Genomic DNA, 15,660 nt, shown 5'->3' on the forward strand with positions numbered 1-15,660 from the left:
GTGTCGTGAAGCTGTCCCCTGACCAGTTAGTTCATAAGCCCTAGGACTGGAGCAGAATGTCTATGGCTTTCCTTGACTTCATTTCCTCTTATAATTGGTCTTACAGTTAGAGGACAACATGGAGGGTTCTGAGTGACTCTGCTCTCAACATGGTTGCTACTGGACTCTACGGGTCAGTGACTGTGTAGCTTGTGTGCCTGCCTTCCTGCATCACTCAGCATAACGACCTCCAGATCAATCTGAACTTAAAACTGTGACTGCAGGCAGTCACAGGGCACTCACAGCCTAAAGAGAAAATCTCCAGTTATCAAAATGTGAGGTGGTGAATATGCTTGATTCAATCATGTCACAGTGTCTACATACCCAACACAATTTATAGGCCATAATATATAATTATATTGTCAATCAAAATTGTGTATTTTGTCAGTTCAAATTTGTAAAAGTTAAAACAAAGGGGGGGGTGATATATTTGGTAAAAGTTAAAACCACTTAGCAGCTTGGCAAGGTCACCAACACCCCCCACCCCCATCACCCTCAGTCCCCACATGACTGGGAGGACCCCAGTGGCATGGTCACCAACATCCCCCCATACCCGTCACCTCAGTCCCCTCACACCTGGAGGCCTCCAGTGGCCATTTCTCAGTGTCCCCTGCTTTTGCCCATCCTCACTTCTTAATCTCCCTACCATCTCTTTAAACATGCCCACAGGGTACAAATGGTGGCTCCACTCCCTAGGCCTTCCTCCCTTTCCCCAGCTGCCTCCATAGGCCTGTCCACCTGCTTTGCACTGGAATCACCTGGTCCTGCTCTCCTGAAGCCTTTATAGAGTCCTCAACCTTCACTAAGGTATCAGCTGCAGCTGCCAACTGTCAAATGCTCAAACACAGGACTCAGGCCAGCTGTATGCACAGGACCATAAACATAGTGATTTTCCTGAACCTAAATCACCCAGACTTATCTACACGGAGGCCCAGAGAACCACGGCTCACCTCCTTCATGGCCATCAGCTCCCCTGTGTCGACGCTGATGCAGGTGTACACTTTTCCATACTGCCCTTCTCCTGTGAACAACACAAATGGGCTCTTCCAGTCAGTACAGACAGCTGTCACTGCAGCTCACAGTAACTCTAACTCTGGAAACGTTCATAGAGCTACCATTATGTCCCTTCTAGCTGGCTACTTAAGACCGAAGGAGCTCTTAGTGTTCCCTGATTCCCAGAGTTTTGAGCCATTGTACCAATGCACAGTCTGATCTGTAAATGTCCCAGTGACAGAAATGTGCTTTAGGAAAGCCCAATGAGCTAGGAAGATAAGCAAGCAGTGTGCTGTCCCAGAGTATTTCTCAGCCCTTGTTCCCCTCAAGGTGTCTGGGCTGGGACTGGAGTGGAATGAAGTGGTCAATAGCATGTCTGGACTCTGGCCACACTGCTACAGGACCTCAAATGTGAGGGGAACCTTCCAGCACTGCTTCTGAGACTCTAAACCAAGGGACGCAAGACTGTAGGCGATCAAGAGCTACAGTGAAGATGTCTTATACGGTATCTGACTGACTAAGATAGCATTAGGAGTCTCCAGCTTCCTAGGGTTCACAAAGTTCTCACAACTACACTTGCCTCACAAACTCAATGCTTGACAGATAAACGTATTCAAGTGTGAAGAGTCTGGGGTATCATGCTCTACCCTAGTTACTGTGTTAAAAGTGACCACTTAGAAACCAATTAACTACAGAACATTTAGGGGAGGGGGAAGGGAGACTCTCCTGTCCTGATTTATATCTAGTCTCTTCTCAAATAATATTCTCCCAGGGACAAAAGAACACAGATGTAGAGGGCCGAAGTTCAGCAGTCCCCAAATGGAAACTCCTGGAATTATTGAGTAAAACGAATCAATGTATTAAACTATCTAAAAGTCTTTTCTCAATTTTCATTGTGTATTGTAAATGTGTAAACACATTTTAGAAATGGAACATCAAAAAGAATCACATGACAAACACTAGGAAGACTGTGTCACTTCTAGAGCAATGACCTCTCGGCGTCCTCACCGATTTTGTTTCCTCTTTGCCACTTAAACGTCACCTTCCTCAGTCCAACATGCATGATGTTATCATAGGACTTAGGGGTATCGCACACTTGACCGATGATATTCTTCCTCCTCATCTCTCGATACCTCCTCTCTTCGAACAGTCGGACTGACTTCTGGATGGCTTCTATGGGCCCCTGCTTAGAGGCCGAGTCTGCACAGAGACGTGAAATCATCAGTCCCAGGATGTGGGGAAGTTGGTTTTAGGGAGAAACAGCAACAAGTGATCTCTACTCTATTCATGTTCCTCACGTGACATAATTTCCTTCTCCTTAGCCAGTGCACGGAGTTTCATGTTATGTGTGTGTGACTTCATCTGCATGACGTGCACGTGACATACATACTCTTCGGATATACACTAAGGCCAGTCGCACTCACATTCGCCAGCCATTAATGTGTTACATAGAACTCATGGGGTAGCTACCTGAGAGCCTCAGCTTTGTCAAGGAGGCTTCACAATCTTTGAAGATCTGGATGGCTGTAAGGTTATTTCAAAAGTTGACATTCCCAAAGTTTTATGTTTTAATTAGCTCATCTATCTAATCTATCACAATCATTTTTTTTTTTTTTTTAAATCCTGGAAATCTAGTGGGTTTTTGACTGTTGTTTGTTGTTTTTTTTTTTTTTTTTTTTTTAACCTAAATACAAGATACACCAGATTTGCCTGGACAAGTTTTTTCGTGGCAGAGACTGTGGGTCCCAGTGTTAAAATATCTGTGAAAAGATATCTTAATTATAAGCTAATGAGTCTTTCTCCACAAGACAAGGACTTTAATATGCAACTGGGAATCACAGCTTTTCTGAGAGGGACATAGATAGTCCTGGTGGTTTACAATTTTACCTACCCACCAGGTATTTTTTTTTTCTTTCCAAAAGCAGGGCAGACTCAGGGCCACCACTGTGTCCAGGGTAACCACAGTTATAGGTGAACTAACAGAGAGACTGGTTCCCAGTTTCTGGAAGTCTCTCCCTCCATACAACAGATCTACACTGGGCTGGCCAACCATCATACCAAAGCTGCTTCTGGCTGCAAACCAGCTCTGGAGTCCCATATTAACCTAATGTATCCACCTGTGCTGGAACTCTAATCCCACCCCCCCCACGCCCCCCATTCCGCTGACAGGACCATCTCACAGTAACTTATTAGTCACCACCTCCCAGCAGCCAAAGTTTGTCCTCCATTTCTTAGCAAGAAGAAGAATGCTTATATTCACAAGTACTGACAATGTCGAGGGATTATGCCAACTACTAAAGGAAGAGCACACCCAAAGGCCCTTGTGATATATTTTGTGAAACAGAAGATGTCCAGAAAGGCCATGATGGGTACCCACGATGTCAGAGTTACCCATGAGGTCACAGGAGCTAACGTATCAGACCTAATGATTCGGAGCCTGAACACTGTCATGCTTGAGTCCTCTGTCATACCTTTGGTCTGGCTGATGAGTGTTCGAAGTTCCCAGCTTCTCCGTGTTGATCCACTTGAGTCGCTCCGAGGATATGCTGGCTCTGCAGGAAGTGGTTTTCATACAAATTAAGGCTTATGAAGAACTACACCCTGCTGAGGGGGTGAATGGCAACATTGTTGCCAATCTGCTCTTAGTGCTGACTCTGGTGAGTCTCATGTCTCTATTCATTTCTAGAAAATGGTACCTAATGAAGAGACTGTTATGAGAGTTGAACCTTCCGTAAGTAACAGACAACAGAACTGTACCAGAACTGTACAAGAATAGCATTCCGGGGAACCCTATTTGAGAGGCAGTTTTAGGGAACTGTCACCATACTACAACAATCACAATAACAGTTCTGTATTTCTAAAGTGAGTAAAAGTACACAGCAATTAAAATATCAAGAGTGATATTTTTGTAAAACACAAGAAGATTTAGAATATACAAAGCTACATTGAACAGCCACGGTGGGTAGGGCTCTGAAAGCCTGGAGGCTCCCCACATGCTTGTGTACTCAAGGACATAGAGCTAGTGACTAAGATGACTAGGAATGCTGTGGACAATGCATGGCGTCAGCGTGACTCTCACCGTCTCGCTCTTCCGTGGGGCTTGAGTGCCGACTCAGAGACCTGAACTGCAGTTCTGCAGCTATGGAGGCCAAGCGGTCATTTTCAGGGACGCTGGAACCCCTGTTTTAAACATTAACAAAACAAACCCAACTGAGCTATCAAGTGAATGCAGCATGAAATGAAAGGTCTGTGAGGTTCTAGAATCCTCAACAGGGCAGTACTACCAGGGGGCGTTTGCAACGGGCATCTAATGGGCAGAGGACACATGGGCAAGCCCCCCAAAATCTATCACCCAAGTAAACAGGGCTACCATTGACATGGGGTCTCTCCTGGGTACCCCCAAATCTATTCATTCTACATTAACAACAGAACAAGAATAAAGCCCATTTATTTATGGGGGTGCATGAAAAGCACTACGGTCTAAGCCTAGCACAGGTAAGAATTTGTTAAACAAATTACGCAACAGGTTGCCAACAAGTTATACTTGAATATTTAATTATAACAAGAGTGCCAAAATCATTGCATGGTTCAAAAGATTGTAAATGTCTAGCGGTAAGAAAGGAATGCCTAACAGTTTCTCAAGCAGTAGCCAAGCAACTAGAGGGCAAGAGACCCAGCATGTTAGAGACAGAGTTAGTTTGCTCTTCCTCAGTACAGTGAACTGCTCAGTGAGAGCAAGAACGAGCTCACAGGGGTAAAGCTGTGATTAAACAGAAGTGTTAGATTACAGTGCATGTACCCAGAGACCATATGAAACCAGGTTTGCTGTTTAAGATGCTGCTGTGAATCAGTGTGGTGCCTGTGAGCAGGCCCTGTGAGTGGGCCCGGGGCAGTGTGGTTACTTCTGCTATGGCGCTCAGCCTGGGCTAGTCTGTGTACACCTGATGCCGGCACCGCCTCTGCTGCCTGTGGCCGCTTGGAACAGCTCTTGTGGCTCTTGAGGGACACACAGTCCACTCCTAAGCAGCAGGGCCGTATCTGGGAGGCTACAGGTGTTACTCGCTGTCTCTACCTTCTTGCTTTCCTGAAGGTTACATAAGTCAGTTTTGTGACTTTCAGAGACCCTTGAAGAAGTGGTGTATTTGTGAATGGGATGTAAGGATCCATGGGGAATTACAAAGGTTGCCAGTTTCTGTGGAATAACACCCAGCTTGTAGCAGGGTTGAAAACTTAGTTGAAAACATAGTTCCTGCATGCCTAGCACTGAAAAAATAATGTTTTCAAGTAAGTGCTAGCGATAAAATTTCAGCCCGGAATAGCTATTTCCAAGGTCAATGAACTAAAATGAAAGCATCACTGAACACTGTGGGCAGGAGGCATGCTGTGGGCTGACACCACTGTCACAGCACAGGGCTCCCTTTCCAGGCCTGTCCTGCACTATGATGGACTCTCAGGTATGTATGCTGCAGGAATGCACTGGCTGGCAGGCCTCTCCTAAGTCTTGGACTCCCACACACCTGTGGTACTTTGCGATTTCTATCAGTGGTCACAAACACACTGTCTCAAAAGCAAAATCTGTTCCTTTGTATTAAAAAAAAATAAAAATAAAAAACCTCAAAACTATGCTGCTGCTAAAGCCACTGGAGGTCAAGTGGATCTGAATTAAGGCTGAGACCTCCACACGGCCAGATAGAGATGATCAGAAGCCATTGATGGATAGCATACGGTGGTGCAGAAGTTGGATGGAAAGACTGCCCACGCATGTACGTGTCCTGCACCAGTTCCTCAGCCTTACATAGGCAGGTGTCTCCAGGCCAGCGATGGGGCATCGCATGCGATACGGATGCAGCAGCTGGGAAGCCGGCCGCCGAGGCAGCCAGCACCCTCCACAGCGTCCCTTGACTCTGCACAAGTGCTAATAGCAATCTCCCCATGGCGAGATGGAGGAAATGTGAAGATATACGCCTTGAAATTCTCCAATACTAAAAACAAGCGGGACATGGGAGCTTTAATATTTGTTTTATCTTGGTGTTAATGGATTAAGCTATGAAACATTTATAATTTTAAGGTTATGGATATATATGACTAAAAATTAGGAATATTAATCATTTTAATGAGAAGCAATACTAGAACTGTTTGCAGAAATCTTAGACTGGTGTTAAGGACTGGTGTCAGTGACATCATCTCAGTCACCTGAGCTGCAAGGCCACAGTCTGCCCTGATTTCATACTGCTTCCACCTAGGCACTATATTTGGCCAAGTCTCTCAGAAACCACTCCTTCTGGACGCTTCTCCACAACTGCCCTTCCTTACTGTACAAGATCACTGGCGGTGACCCTTCTGCTCAGACACTGGCTGAGACTAAGGAGAAGCTGTTGGCCCAGTCCCGAGTGCCCTGTGCACCCCAGGGTCTTTCCTCAGATGCAGTAAGGCAAAGACTGGTGGAGCCAGGGGTCATCTTAGCTCATGGTGGCTCCAAGGAAGAAACATTGCCCTCAGAAACTACTTTGCTTCTGCTGCTTGCTGCCATGGTCTGGAGGCTTTGACAACCCACAGGGGACCCCGAGGACCGCTGCTACAGCTAACCCTGTGGAAAGGCATGGGGGACAATGGGGTGGGAGACACGCTGCTGGTGTAGTGGGACTACCTGGTATCAGGGACAGTGTTGACAGGTTTGGCCGGCACAGAGTCACCACCACCTGGGCCAGGGCGGCCAGCAGCAGTGGTGGCGGCGGCGGCAGCAGCAACAGCAGCAGCAGCAACAGAGTTGCCATGGTTCCGAGCGTCGGAAGGCACGCTCCGGGTGCTAAGGCAAGAAGAAAGGCTTCAGGACACGAGTAAGAAAGGAGGGTGCTGGCATGTAATACATGGGTAGGAAACGAAAAAAAGAATCTTTGAAATATAAAATGCACATCGCTACTTGAGTTCGGATCTGTGTGTGTGTGGAAAACTAGTGTCAAAGGCCCTGACCTAGAAAGCCCTACCACAGGAGATCAGTCTGCCAAAGGCACTGAAGTGGGGAGAGGATGCTCACTACCACAGCCGCAGAAACCCAATTCTAGAACATCAGTGTGAACATGGGTGTGTTTCTGGACTGTCGACTTACTCGCAACTATACACACTCACGGACGTCTACTGTGCACTGGTCACTCCAACTTTCTCCACTCTTAAAGAGACACGCAGAGCTGTCGTTACCTGTTCACTACACTTTATGTTGTTTTCCTAAGGTTGTTTTTCAAGAAAGAAAAAGAAAGGACTCCAAAGCCAGAAAGCACTCAGTAGCTGGGGTTATGAAGAAGCTGGAGGCTAAGTTATCTTAAAGAGGCAGGTCTGGCAGCTGAGGCCCTGTGCGGTGTCCTCGAGATAACAGAGAAGAGCTTTGGGCAGCATGTGGCCATCAGAAGGACAAACACCGCACTCCCAAGCAAGCACCCAATGACTGCAGAGCAGGAGCATGCGGGGGTAGAGGCGAGTCCGTGACGCAGGAGCACCAGATACCTGAATCCCTCTGGAGTTGGGATGATGAGGTGAGGGTTAGGAGGGTCACTGTGGCATCGGGGCACCTTCACAGGGCGGGGGCTGTTCCGATGGATAGCTGCCGGAAATGGCAACAAAGCAAACTTGTTAGAGTGGGCAACGGAAAACTGCCACGCCAGGTCTTTGTGTAAATGGCGATGGACTTCGACAGTGACCAAGACAAGTTCACTCACTGGGTGAAAACTTACGCAAGTGCTACCAAGTATATCACCTTCGTAAAAGTTAGTAAAGTTATGTTACACATTCAAACTTTCCTGCACCAAAACCATGCTTCTGTGAACCCCGGTGTGAACAGTGCATAACAGCAGCTGAACTAACAACCAGCATCCACCTGGACCTGGTGACCCGCTGGGCGTGTTGGGTGGTTGCCTTCTACACGTGAAGAAGATTCTGCTTCTGCAGGTTCTGGGGTGGAGATCTCTACGCCTCAACACATGCTACCATGCCCCACTCCCTGACGCTAGGGCTCAGCGACGGACAGACTGGTTTCTCCCTGGCTTCTCCCTAGAGTGGATTCCTTCTCCTCTCCCTTTAAACAGGGCAATACAGGACTGACGTAGATACAATACAGTTTAAGATAGATCGAAAACCTAGAAACTGTATGATATTCGAAATCAGATGTATCATCGACAAACTTCATGGTGATGGGACTGAAGACAAGGCCCAACACGCTAAGAACGAGTCCAGCTGTACACTACGCCCCAGTTCCAAACTTAGTGACACTCAAAGTGATTCCTGCTACAAAATGGACATGATTCCACCCCTCTCCAGCTGGGGGGGGGGGGGGCAGAGGCTGACCTGGTTCCTACATTCCTATGCTATGATGTCATCTCTTGATGTGTTAGCAGTTTTCGTCTACACACATTTCAACCTAAATGGAAACCTTGTGTCAGGGTTCCTCTCAGTAGCATGACATGTAGAAAGTGTTCTGAGAAATCAGATCAAACTCTATCGCTGCTTCCCCAGGGTGAAGTCTGAGGAAAGCAGTGCCCTGTGAAGCGCTTCTCTCCAGAACGCACTTGAGTGGTTTTACAGCAGTAAGTGTCACTTTCATGACAGCCTTGGGAAGAAAGGGTATGGATAACTGAAGGAATTTTACATTCTAAAACAAGGCCCACTTTTATATTAAACATTTCTATGCCAGGAGAGTAATTTTTAACCAGCATAGCTGATGTTCAGCAAATTTACCATTTCTGAACTATTTTATGCAATTCAAAGTTCCTATCTTGGAGTGAGTATGGCATAACTGTGACTTTGTTCAACTTGCAGACAGTATCAAGAATGACACCATCTTTCTGAATAAATATCTTTTTTTTAAGGATTCAGCATACACTGCAAAACTGTTTAAAAATAAAATACTATTTGTCTTGGCAAAAAGAAAAAAAAACCCCAAAAAACAAAAAACACCAAATTTTTTTTGGAGGGGGGAGGGGTTCTAGACAGGGTTTCTCTGTGTAGCCCAGGCTGTCCTGGAACTCACTCTGTAGACCAGGGTGGCTTCAAACTTAGAGGTCTGCCTGCCTCTGCCTTCCAAGTGCTGCGTTAAAGGCTTGCACCACTACTGCCCAGCTAAGAACTTCGTTTTTTTTAAAACTGAAACCAAGTCAATATTTTCTCAAGTGAGCAGAGAAGTGGGAGAAGCATGGGAAAAAAACATCCACTTCATGAGAAAAGGGAGGACCAGGGGAACCCCTCCCCATTAATGAGACAAGAGAAGAGCAGGGGAAACCCCACCTTCATGAGACAAAGAGAACCAGGGGAACCCCTCCCCCTTCATGAGACAGAGAGGACCAGGGAAACCCCCCCCCTTCATGAGACAAGGGAAGACCAGGGGAAAACCCCTCCTTCATGAGACAAGGGTGGGGGGCAAGGAGAACATCTCCTTAATGAGACAAGGGGGGACCAGAGGAACCCCTCCCCCTTCATGAGACAAGGAAAGAGCAGGGAAAACCCCTCCTTCATGAGACAAAGAGGACCAGGGGAATGCCTCCCCCTTCATGAGACAGAGAGGACCAGGGAAACCCCTCCTTCATGAGACAAGGGGGTGGGGGCAAGGAGAACCTCTCCTTAATGAGACAAGAGGGAACCAGGGGAACCTTCCCCATTTGCTCCGTACACAAAGATTTTAACAAGGAGAGCAGGCGTTAACACTAGGAAAGCAGAAACCATTTCTTCCTGTAGGGTGTAGAATAATGACCACGGAATTCCCTGCACAAACCTCAGCTCTGTAACTTGAATACTCTTAAATCTATCTTGTGCTGTTATAAATGACATCAATCCCAAGACAACTGGCTCATCAGACCCAGCAAGTGCTGGTCTCACAAGGTACACACCTGTGACAGGACTGTGTGGCTTTCCTATGACGTGCCCAATGCACTCATTCATCAGGGCTTGCAAACTCTACAAACCAAAGAAAAAAGGGAAGATAAGAAAAGAAAGTAAATCCTTAATTACATACTCAGCACACTAGGCTCGGTCTATTTGAAAGCAACATTTGACATTAAGTAAACAATTTTAATTAGTTTAAAAGATAAAAGATACAAGCATAAACTAGATACAAGTTAAATATCACTTAATAATGTATTATAAATTCTATTTTCATAAATAAAAGCATCGAGGCAGACTATTCCCATAAAATAATGACATCTATAAGCAAAGATGCATCTTCATGACCAGAAGGCAACAGGAGGGAATTTATATCTGTGCAACATCGCCAACTGGAGCCACTGCTGACAATGGTGGCAGCCGATGGCAGTGACTGATGGCAGACACTGAGGGGAGACCATCTTGTTCTCTGTTAGCTCCTAGAGGGCAGCCTGGGCTGGCAGGTTACGAAATAGAGACACAAGTCTCTGTTTCAGAAGTGTAAGGGCCAAGGGAACACCGCACGGTCAGCTGCACGCAGCTGCGATAAGAGAACCCTGAAAGCCATGGCACACCTTTGTGTTTGGGTCATCGTCCCTACAGGCTAAGTGCACTGAGGAACCAGGACTCCATAAATATTACACTATCCAGGACAGAGAGTGACCAACTTGGTGGTTCTCTAACTGAAAGAAGTATTTATAGTATGTCATACCAAGAAGTCATCTTCTGGTAAAGCTGAAATAAAGGCAGGTTCAATGGCTTGTAGGAAATCAAAACCTTGGGTGGCCCATCTGTAATATGAAAGTATTCAACAATCACATAATAGCTGGGGAAACATTGCAGGAGATACACAACACTAATATTAGCATAAAAGTAACTGGAAATTTACTATGCTATTAAAGAGACAAAAGATACAAGCATACATTGGACAGAAGTTACATGCCATCTAATTAATATAAACTCTATTTCCATAAATAAAAGCGACTTAGGAGACTAGTCTCCATCAGACAATGACGCTCATACACAAAGACGCAAGTGTCCCCATGCAATATGGAGATTACATGTAATAAAATATGGAGATTACATAAATAAAACGCTTGGTTCTACAAGACCTGAGCAGAACGAGCCTACGGTGACCTCTTTATAAGTCACTTCCAACACCAAAAAAAGGAGCATGAGGGAAGAGAATTTAGTGGGGCACACGCATCCTCTGTGAGTTTGTCAAACCAGGCTCCAGTTTTCCACTTAACACGCAGTGAGTCTGCAGTGTTGACGCGGAAAGGGACTTCCAAGTGCCTTGTGTCTGCTCATCTGGATGACAGAATGCCCGGCCAGTCTTCACTCATACACTTTGGTGACAACTTCATGCTACAGGAACAGCCGCAGGGCTTACAGAAGGGGACAATTTCACACACAGACACGTATACACACACACACACACACACACACACACACACACACACACACACACACGGGTCCTTTTGGACACATTATAGATTGTCTTCCCTCTAAGGTTGGTTACAAGTGTCACGTATACATGCATCCATTTGAAAATTACTGACTGAAACTGGGCGCCCAGAAACAAGACCCGAGCAGCCCCATGTGCTCACGGAAGGACCAGAGCTGCTCGCTGTTACCTGGGTCTTGTGCCTCTGCCGCTCTCACATTTGGTCAGCACATAATTCATCCACTTTTGGGCAAAGCTTATATATTTGTCTCCTATCTTCTGTCTGAATTCTCCAGACATCAAACGAACAACTTCTTTATGATACTGTAAGAAGATTTCATGCATATCAAAATTAACAAAACCATTCTACAATACCTACACACAGTAATACACTGTATCTGACTAAAATGTCTAAAATTGAACTGTAAAACCTAATTATTATGTATACTTTGAATAACTCACAGTATTACCGAATATAGTCACAAAATATAGCTTGGTACATAACTTTATTCATTTTAAAATTAAGAATGTACTTTTATGACACTAAACAGCTCAGAGTCTTAAAACACAGTAGATAGATAGCTGTGAGTAGAAAATAAAATCCGGGCACCTATCTGAACTTTAAAACCCCACAGCAGTATAACGTGACATTCCCGACTATGTGGTGGTTACAGTTAACATAAGGCTTGTCGTCTAGACTCCAATCTGCTCTTGTAACCCACAAAGCCATGTGTGGGCTGTGTGCTGCTCCCTCACACGGGTCCTACCTCGAACCCGAAGTTGTAGCCCTGAATCATGGCCTCTCGGTAGTACTGCTGCAGCGTGGCCGACTCGGACTCCTCGACCTCGGCATCCAACTCCAGCGTGAACATGTGGTCCACGCGGTCGATGGCATCGCTTATTCTGTTGCACAGCTCGAGCGCATCGTTCTGAAGAGTCCCAGACCATGATCATTAGCCCAAGAGACAAGCCACAGAGACACTTTGTCAAAATGTGACAGAAAATCCCCATTTCCACCGTTCTCTGTGTGAGGTGGTCTTTAACACTTTACAAACACGGGTGGAACAACCCTCAGGAAGTGCCCGCTGCACTTAAACGCAGTCCCTCCTTTGAACAGGTGTTGATCGTCACTGGCACCTTTGAACATTAACCACCAGAGAGCAATGGAGGAGATCAGGTCTACTGCCACCTGGTGGGTGGGGGCCAAGGATGCTGCCAAATATCCCCCAATACACAAGAGACATCCCCTTACAAGCAACCCCAAACAACAGGAGCCACCCCACCACCACCCCATACAGCAAGAGACACTCCACCACCACCCCATGTAACAGAAGACACCCCACCTCCTCATACAACAAAGAACCAGTCCCCAATGTCAACAGAGTAAAGGCTGAGGATCATGTCTTTTTTTTTTTTTTTTTAAAGATTTTATTTTATTGTATGAGTACACTGTAGCTGCCTTCAGACACACCAGAAGAGGGCATCAGGTCTCATTACAGATGGTTGTGAGCCACCATGTGGTTGCTGGGATTTGAACTCAGGACTTCAGGAAGAGCAGTCGGTGCTCTTAACCACTGAGCCATCTCTCCAGCCCCCGAGGATCATGTCTTAATTTAAGTGCTCTACAATGGCATCAGGCTAGCTCCACACTCACCCCTTCACACCCGTCTCACACCCTCCACACTCACCCCTTCACACCCTCCACACTCACCCCTTCACACCCGTCTTACACACCCTCCACACTCACCCCTTCACACCCATCTCTCACACACCCTCCACACTCACCCCTTCACACCCATCTCTCACACACCCTCCACACTCACCCCTTCACACCCATCTCACACACCCTCCACACTCACCCCTTCACACCCATCTCTCACACACCCTCCACACCCATCCCTTCACACCCATCTCACACACCCTCCACACCCACCCCTTCACACCCATCTCACACACCCTCCACACTCACCCCTTCACACTTATCTCTTACACTCTTGTACACTGGGAGTGTATCACAAAGTATTCTTCAAAAATGTTCTAAACTCCCAAGGCTCACTAAATAAAATTAGGTATTCCTCAACAAACCAGTCTGAGCTGACCTTATTTTGCCAGCTTTGGGTTCTATACTATTTCCCTCTTTCTGACATATGCATCAAACCAGACTGAGATACTTGGTCAGCAGACTCGTAACCTTGATCCATGGACATCAGTGCCCGAGTGCTTCTTTTGTTAGTCCTCACTCTTCCTGTTCTGAAACTCTCCTGAGCTACATAATACAATTCCCAGAGGCTACTAGGAGGTGCTGACCTCTCAGTAAGGCGCTCTGTGCTCAAGCCAGGATCCTTCAAACTCAAGTGGAATCAACACCATACAGCAACTTATACGCTGCAGAGTACCCTGGCTTGAACTGAAGGGCAGTAGTCCCTTGGATTCATCAATAAGTAAAATAAACAGGACTGGCAGAAGAAAGCCACGAGTTCACTGAATGACCGTACTTCCCGGGAGTCTGTAAGAAGCCGCAGCTCTGTAACTACGAAGGCTTGACTGACAGCTGCTGGAAGAGCAGATAAAAGCAGATCCAAGAGAGCAGCACCCAACACGGTGCTTAAAAGCAGGAAAGAACAGAAAGATGCAAAGCCGCGGCTGCCACGGACTGGGAGGGAAGCCCTCGTGCCTGCCCACACTGCTCCTCTCTGTTATAGCTAACTTGGCTGAACCACATCCTGAACAGGAGGACAAACGCTTTTGACCATGTGTAAAGAGCACCTGTAGCAACCTCCACTCTGGTAAACAGTCATCCGAGAGACCCACACAGTCATGGATCAGCTCATTTCCAACCTTCCCAGTTCTACAGTTCCAGGAAACACCAAAGGGAATGTCTCGTGCACACGTGTGCACAGATGTACAGTAGGCAGAATGGGGCATCACATCCCTCTAATGACATCACCTCACAGGTGACATTTCCACAGCCTTCCATCCAGAGCAAGGATGGCGTGGTCAGTACCTTGAGCTGCTGTAAAGCTTTGGCAATGACTGGCTGGCTGGATGTCTGCTCATGGCGTACAGTCATCAGCCCCTCAATGGACTGCTGGAAGGCCTTTCTCTGAAGTACGAGGTGAGCAGACTCCATGACAACCAGCAGAAGGTTGTCCACCTGGAAGAAAAACCAAACACAAGGCATAAAACAGACCAGTGACGCCTTTCCTGTCCCCAAACAGCACCACCCTCAAGTCTACCACGCAGCAGTTAGCACCCTGCCCGGACTGCCAGCTGGCACAGCTCAGGCCAGAGCAGCGAGCAAGCTGGCTCTCCAGCAAAGAGAGGAAGAAGCCCACTCTCCACTTGGAAAGGGCGTGGGCACACATGGACCGTGTGCTGGAACAGCCCACAAAGATGGGAAAGTCGGGACGAGGTGAGCGCCCTGGCGTGATTCACTAGGAGACTGAGTTACCTCAGTATTCGGGAGAGGCCTGCCTGTGCCGTGCTCACTTTCACACAAACGAGTCCTAACTGCAGGACTGGGGAGGGAAGGAGGAAAAGCCCAAGCTGGTAGCACAGCTGTGCAGGAAAGGTGATGGTGTCTGAGCTGTGGCAGGCCCGGGGACACCAGACAGGTCGTTTGTGGAGCACGTCTGGCTGCCAAGCTCACGGTGATGAGCTAGGGAGGTGGGAGGACACGTTACATCCGCTGCCACACTCCTGGCTTAAACAAGCGAGTGGGCAGGTCTGACTGAGAGCGCAAGAGAAAGAACACGTGGAGGAGGAGGAGGAGGAGGAGGAGGAGGAGGAGGAGGAGGAGGAGGAGGCGGCGCGGCGGCCCGGCCAGCGGCGGCGGGCGGCGGCGGCGGGCGGCAGCGGCAGCTGGCCCAGCAGAGCTCCAGATGTGTGTGAACACCTGCTTTCACTGCCCCTAAGTGGGACACATGTGAGGAGCCTCCGGAAGCAGTAATCAGTGATCTCAAAACCTGACTAGGCCCCATGAGGAGTCCTTCCCTGCACTGGTGACACCTAAGCCACATCGTTTCCGCTCTTCAGGGGCACTCTGGACTGTGCTATCTAGAATTATTGACTCATCAATAAAATGACAACTTTTATCCGGCTGACCACAAAATGGTGTAAATCAAGTGTGCAGGTCATTTCAAACAGCCCAGTATACGCTGACACACTTAACAAACCTGCTGGGACACTTCAGTACAACTGTGCCAAGAATGCATGTAGTAACCGTACACTTCAGAGCCGTGAAGGTGACATTTGTAAGCTGTCCCGGTGTTTCCTACAAG

At 47.3% G+C, this 15,660-nt stretch overlaps 1 protein-coding gene across 1 annotated transcript in view; it reads right to left on the minus strand.

Moving 5' to 3' along the window:
- The window catches only part of Map3k4 (mitogen-activated protein kinase kinase kinase 4), an 88,830-nt gene that overhangs the window by 8,953 nt on the left and 64,217 nt on the right, over positions 1-15,660 (minus strand). Inside the window, 11 exon segments of the mRNA XM_032894708.1 lie at positions 990-1,060; positions 2,041-2,232; positions 3,504-3,584; positions 4,112-4,212; positions 6,680-6,838; positions 7,531-7,627; positions 9,903-9,969; positions 10,646-10,724; positions 11,571-11,704; positions 12,148-12,309; positions 14,385-14,534. Of these exon segments, the coding sequence (XP_032750599.1) occupies positions 990-1,060; positions 2,041-2,232; positions 3,504-3,584; positions 4,112-4,212; positions 6,680-6,838; positions 7,531-7,627; positions 9,903-9,969; positions 10,646-10,724; positions 11,571-11,704; positions 12,148-12,309; positions 14,385-14,534 (1,293 nt within the window).

This window comes from Rattus rattus, chromosome 2, assembly GCF_011064425.1.
Source record: "Rattus rattus isolate New Zealand chromosome 2, Rrattus_CSIRO_v1, whole genome shotgun sequence".
Classification (NCBI taxonomy): Eukaryota; Metazoa; Chordata; class Mammalia; order Rodentia; family Muridae; genus Rattus; species Rattus rattus.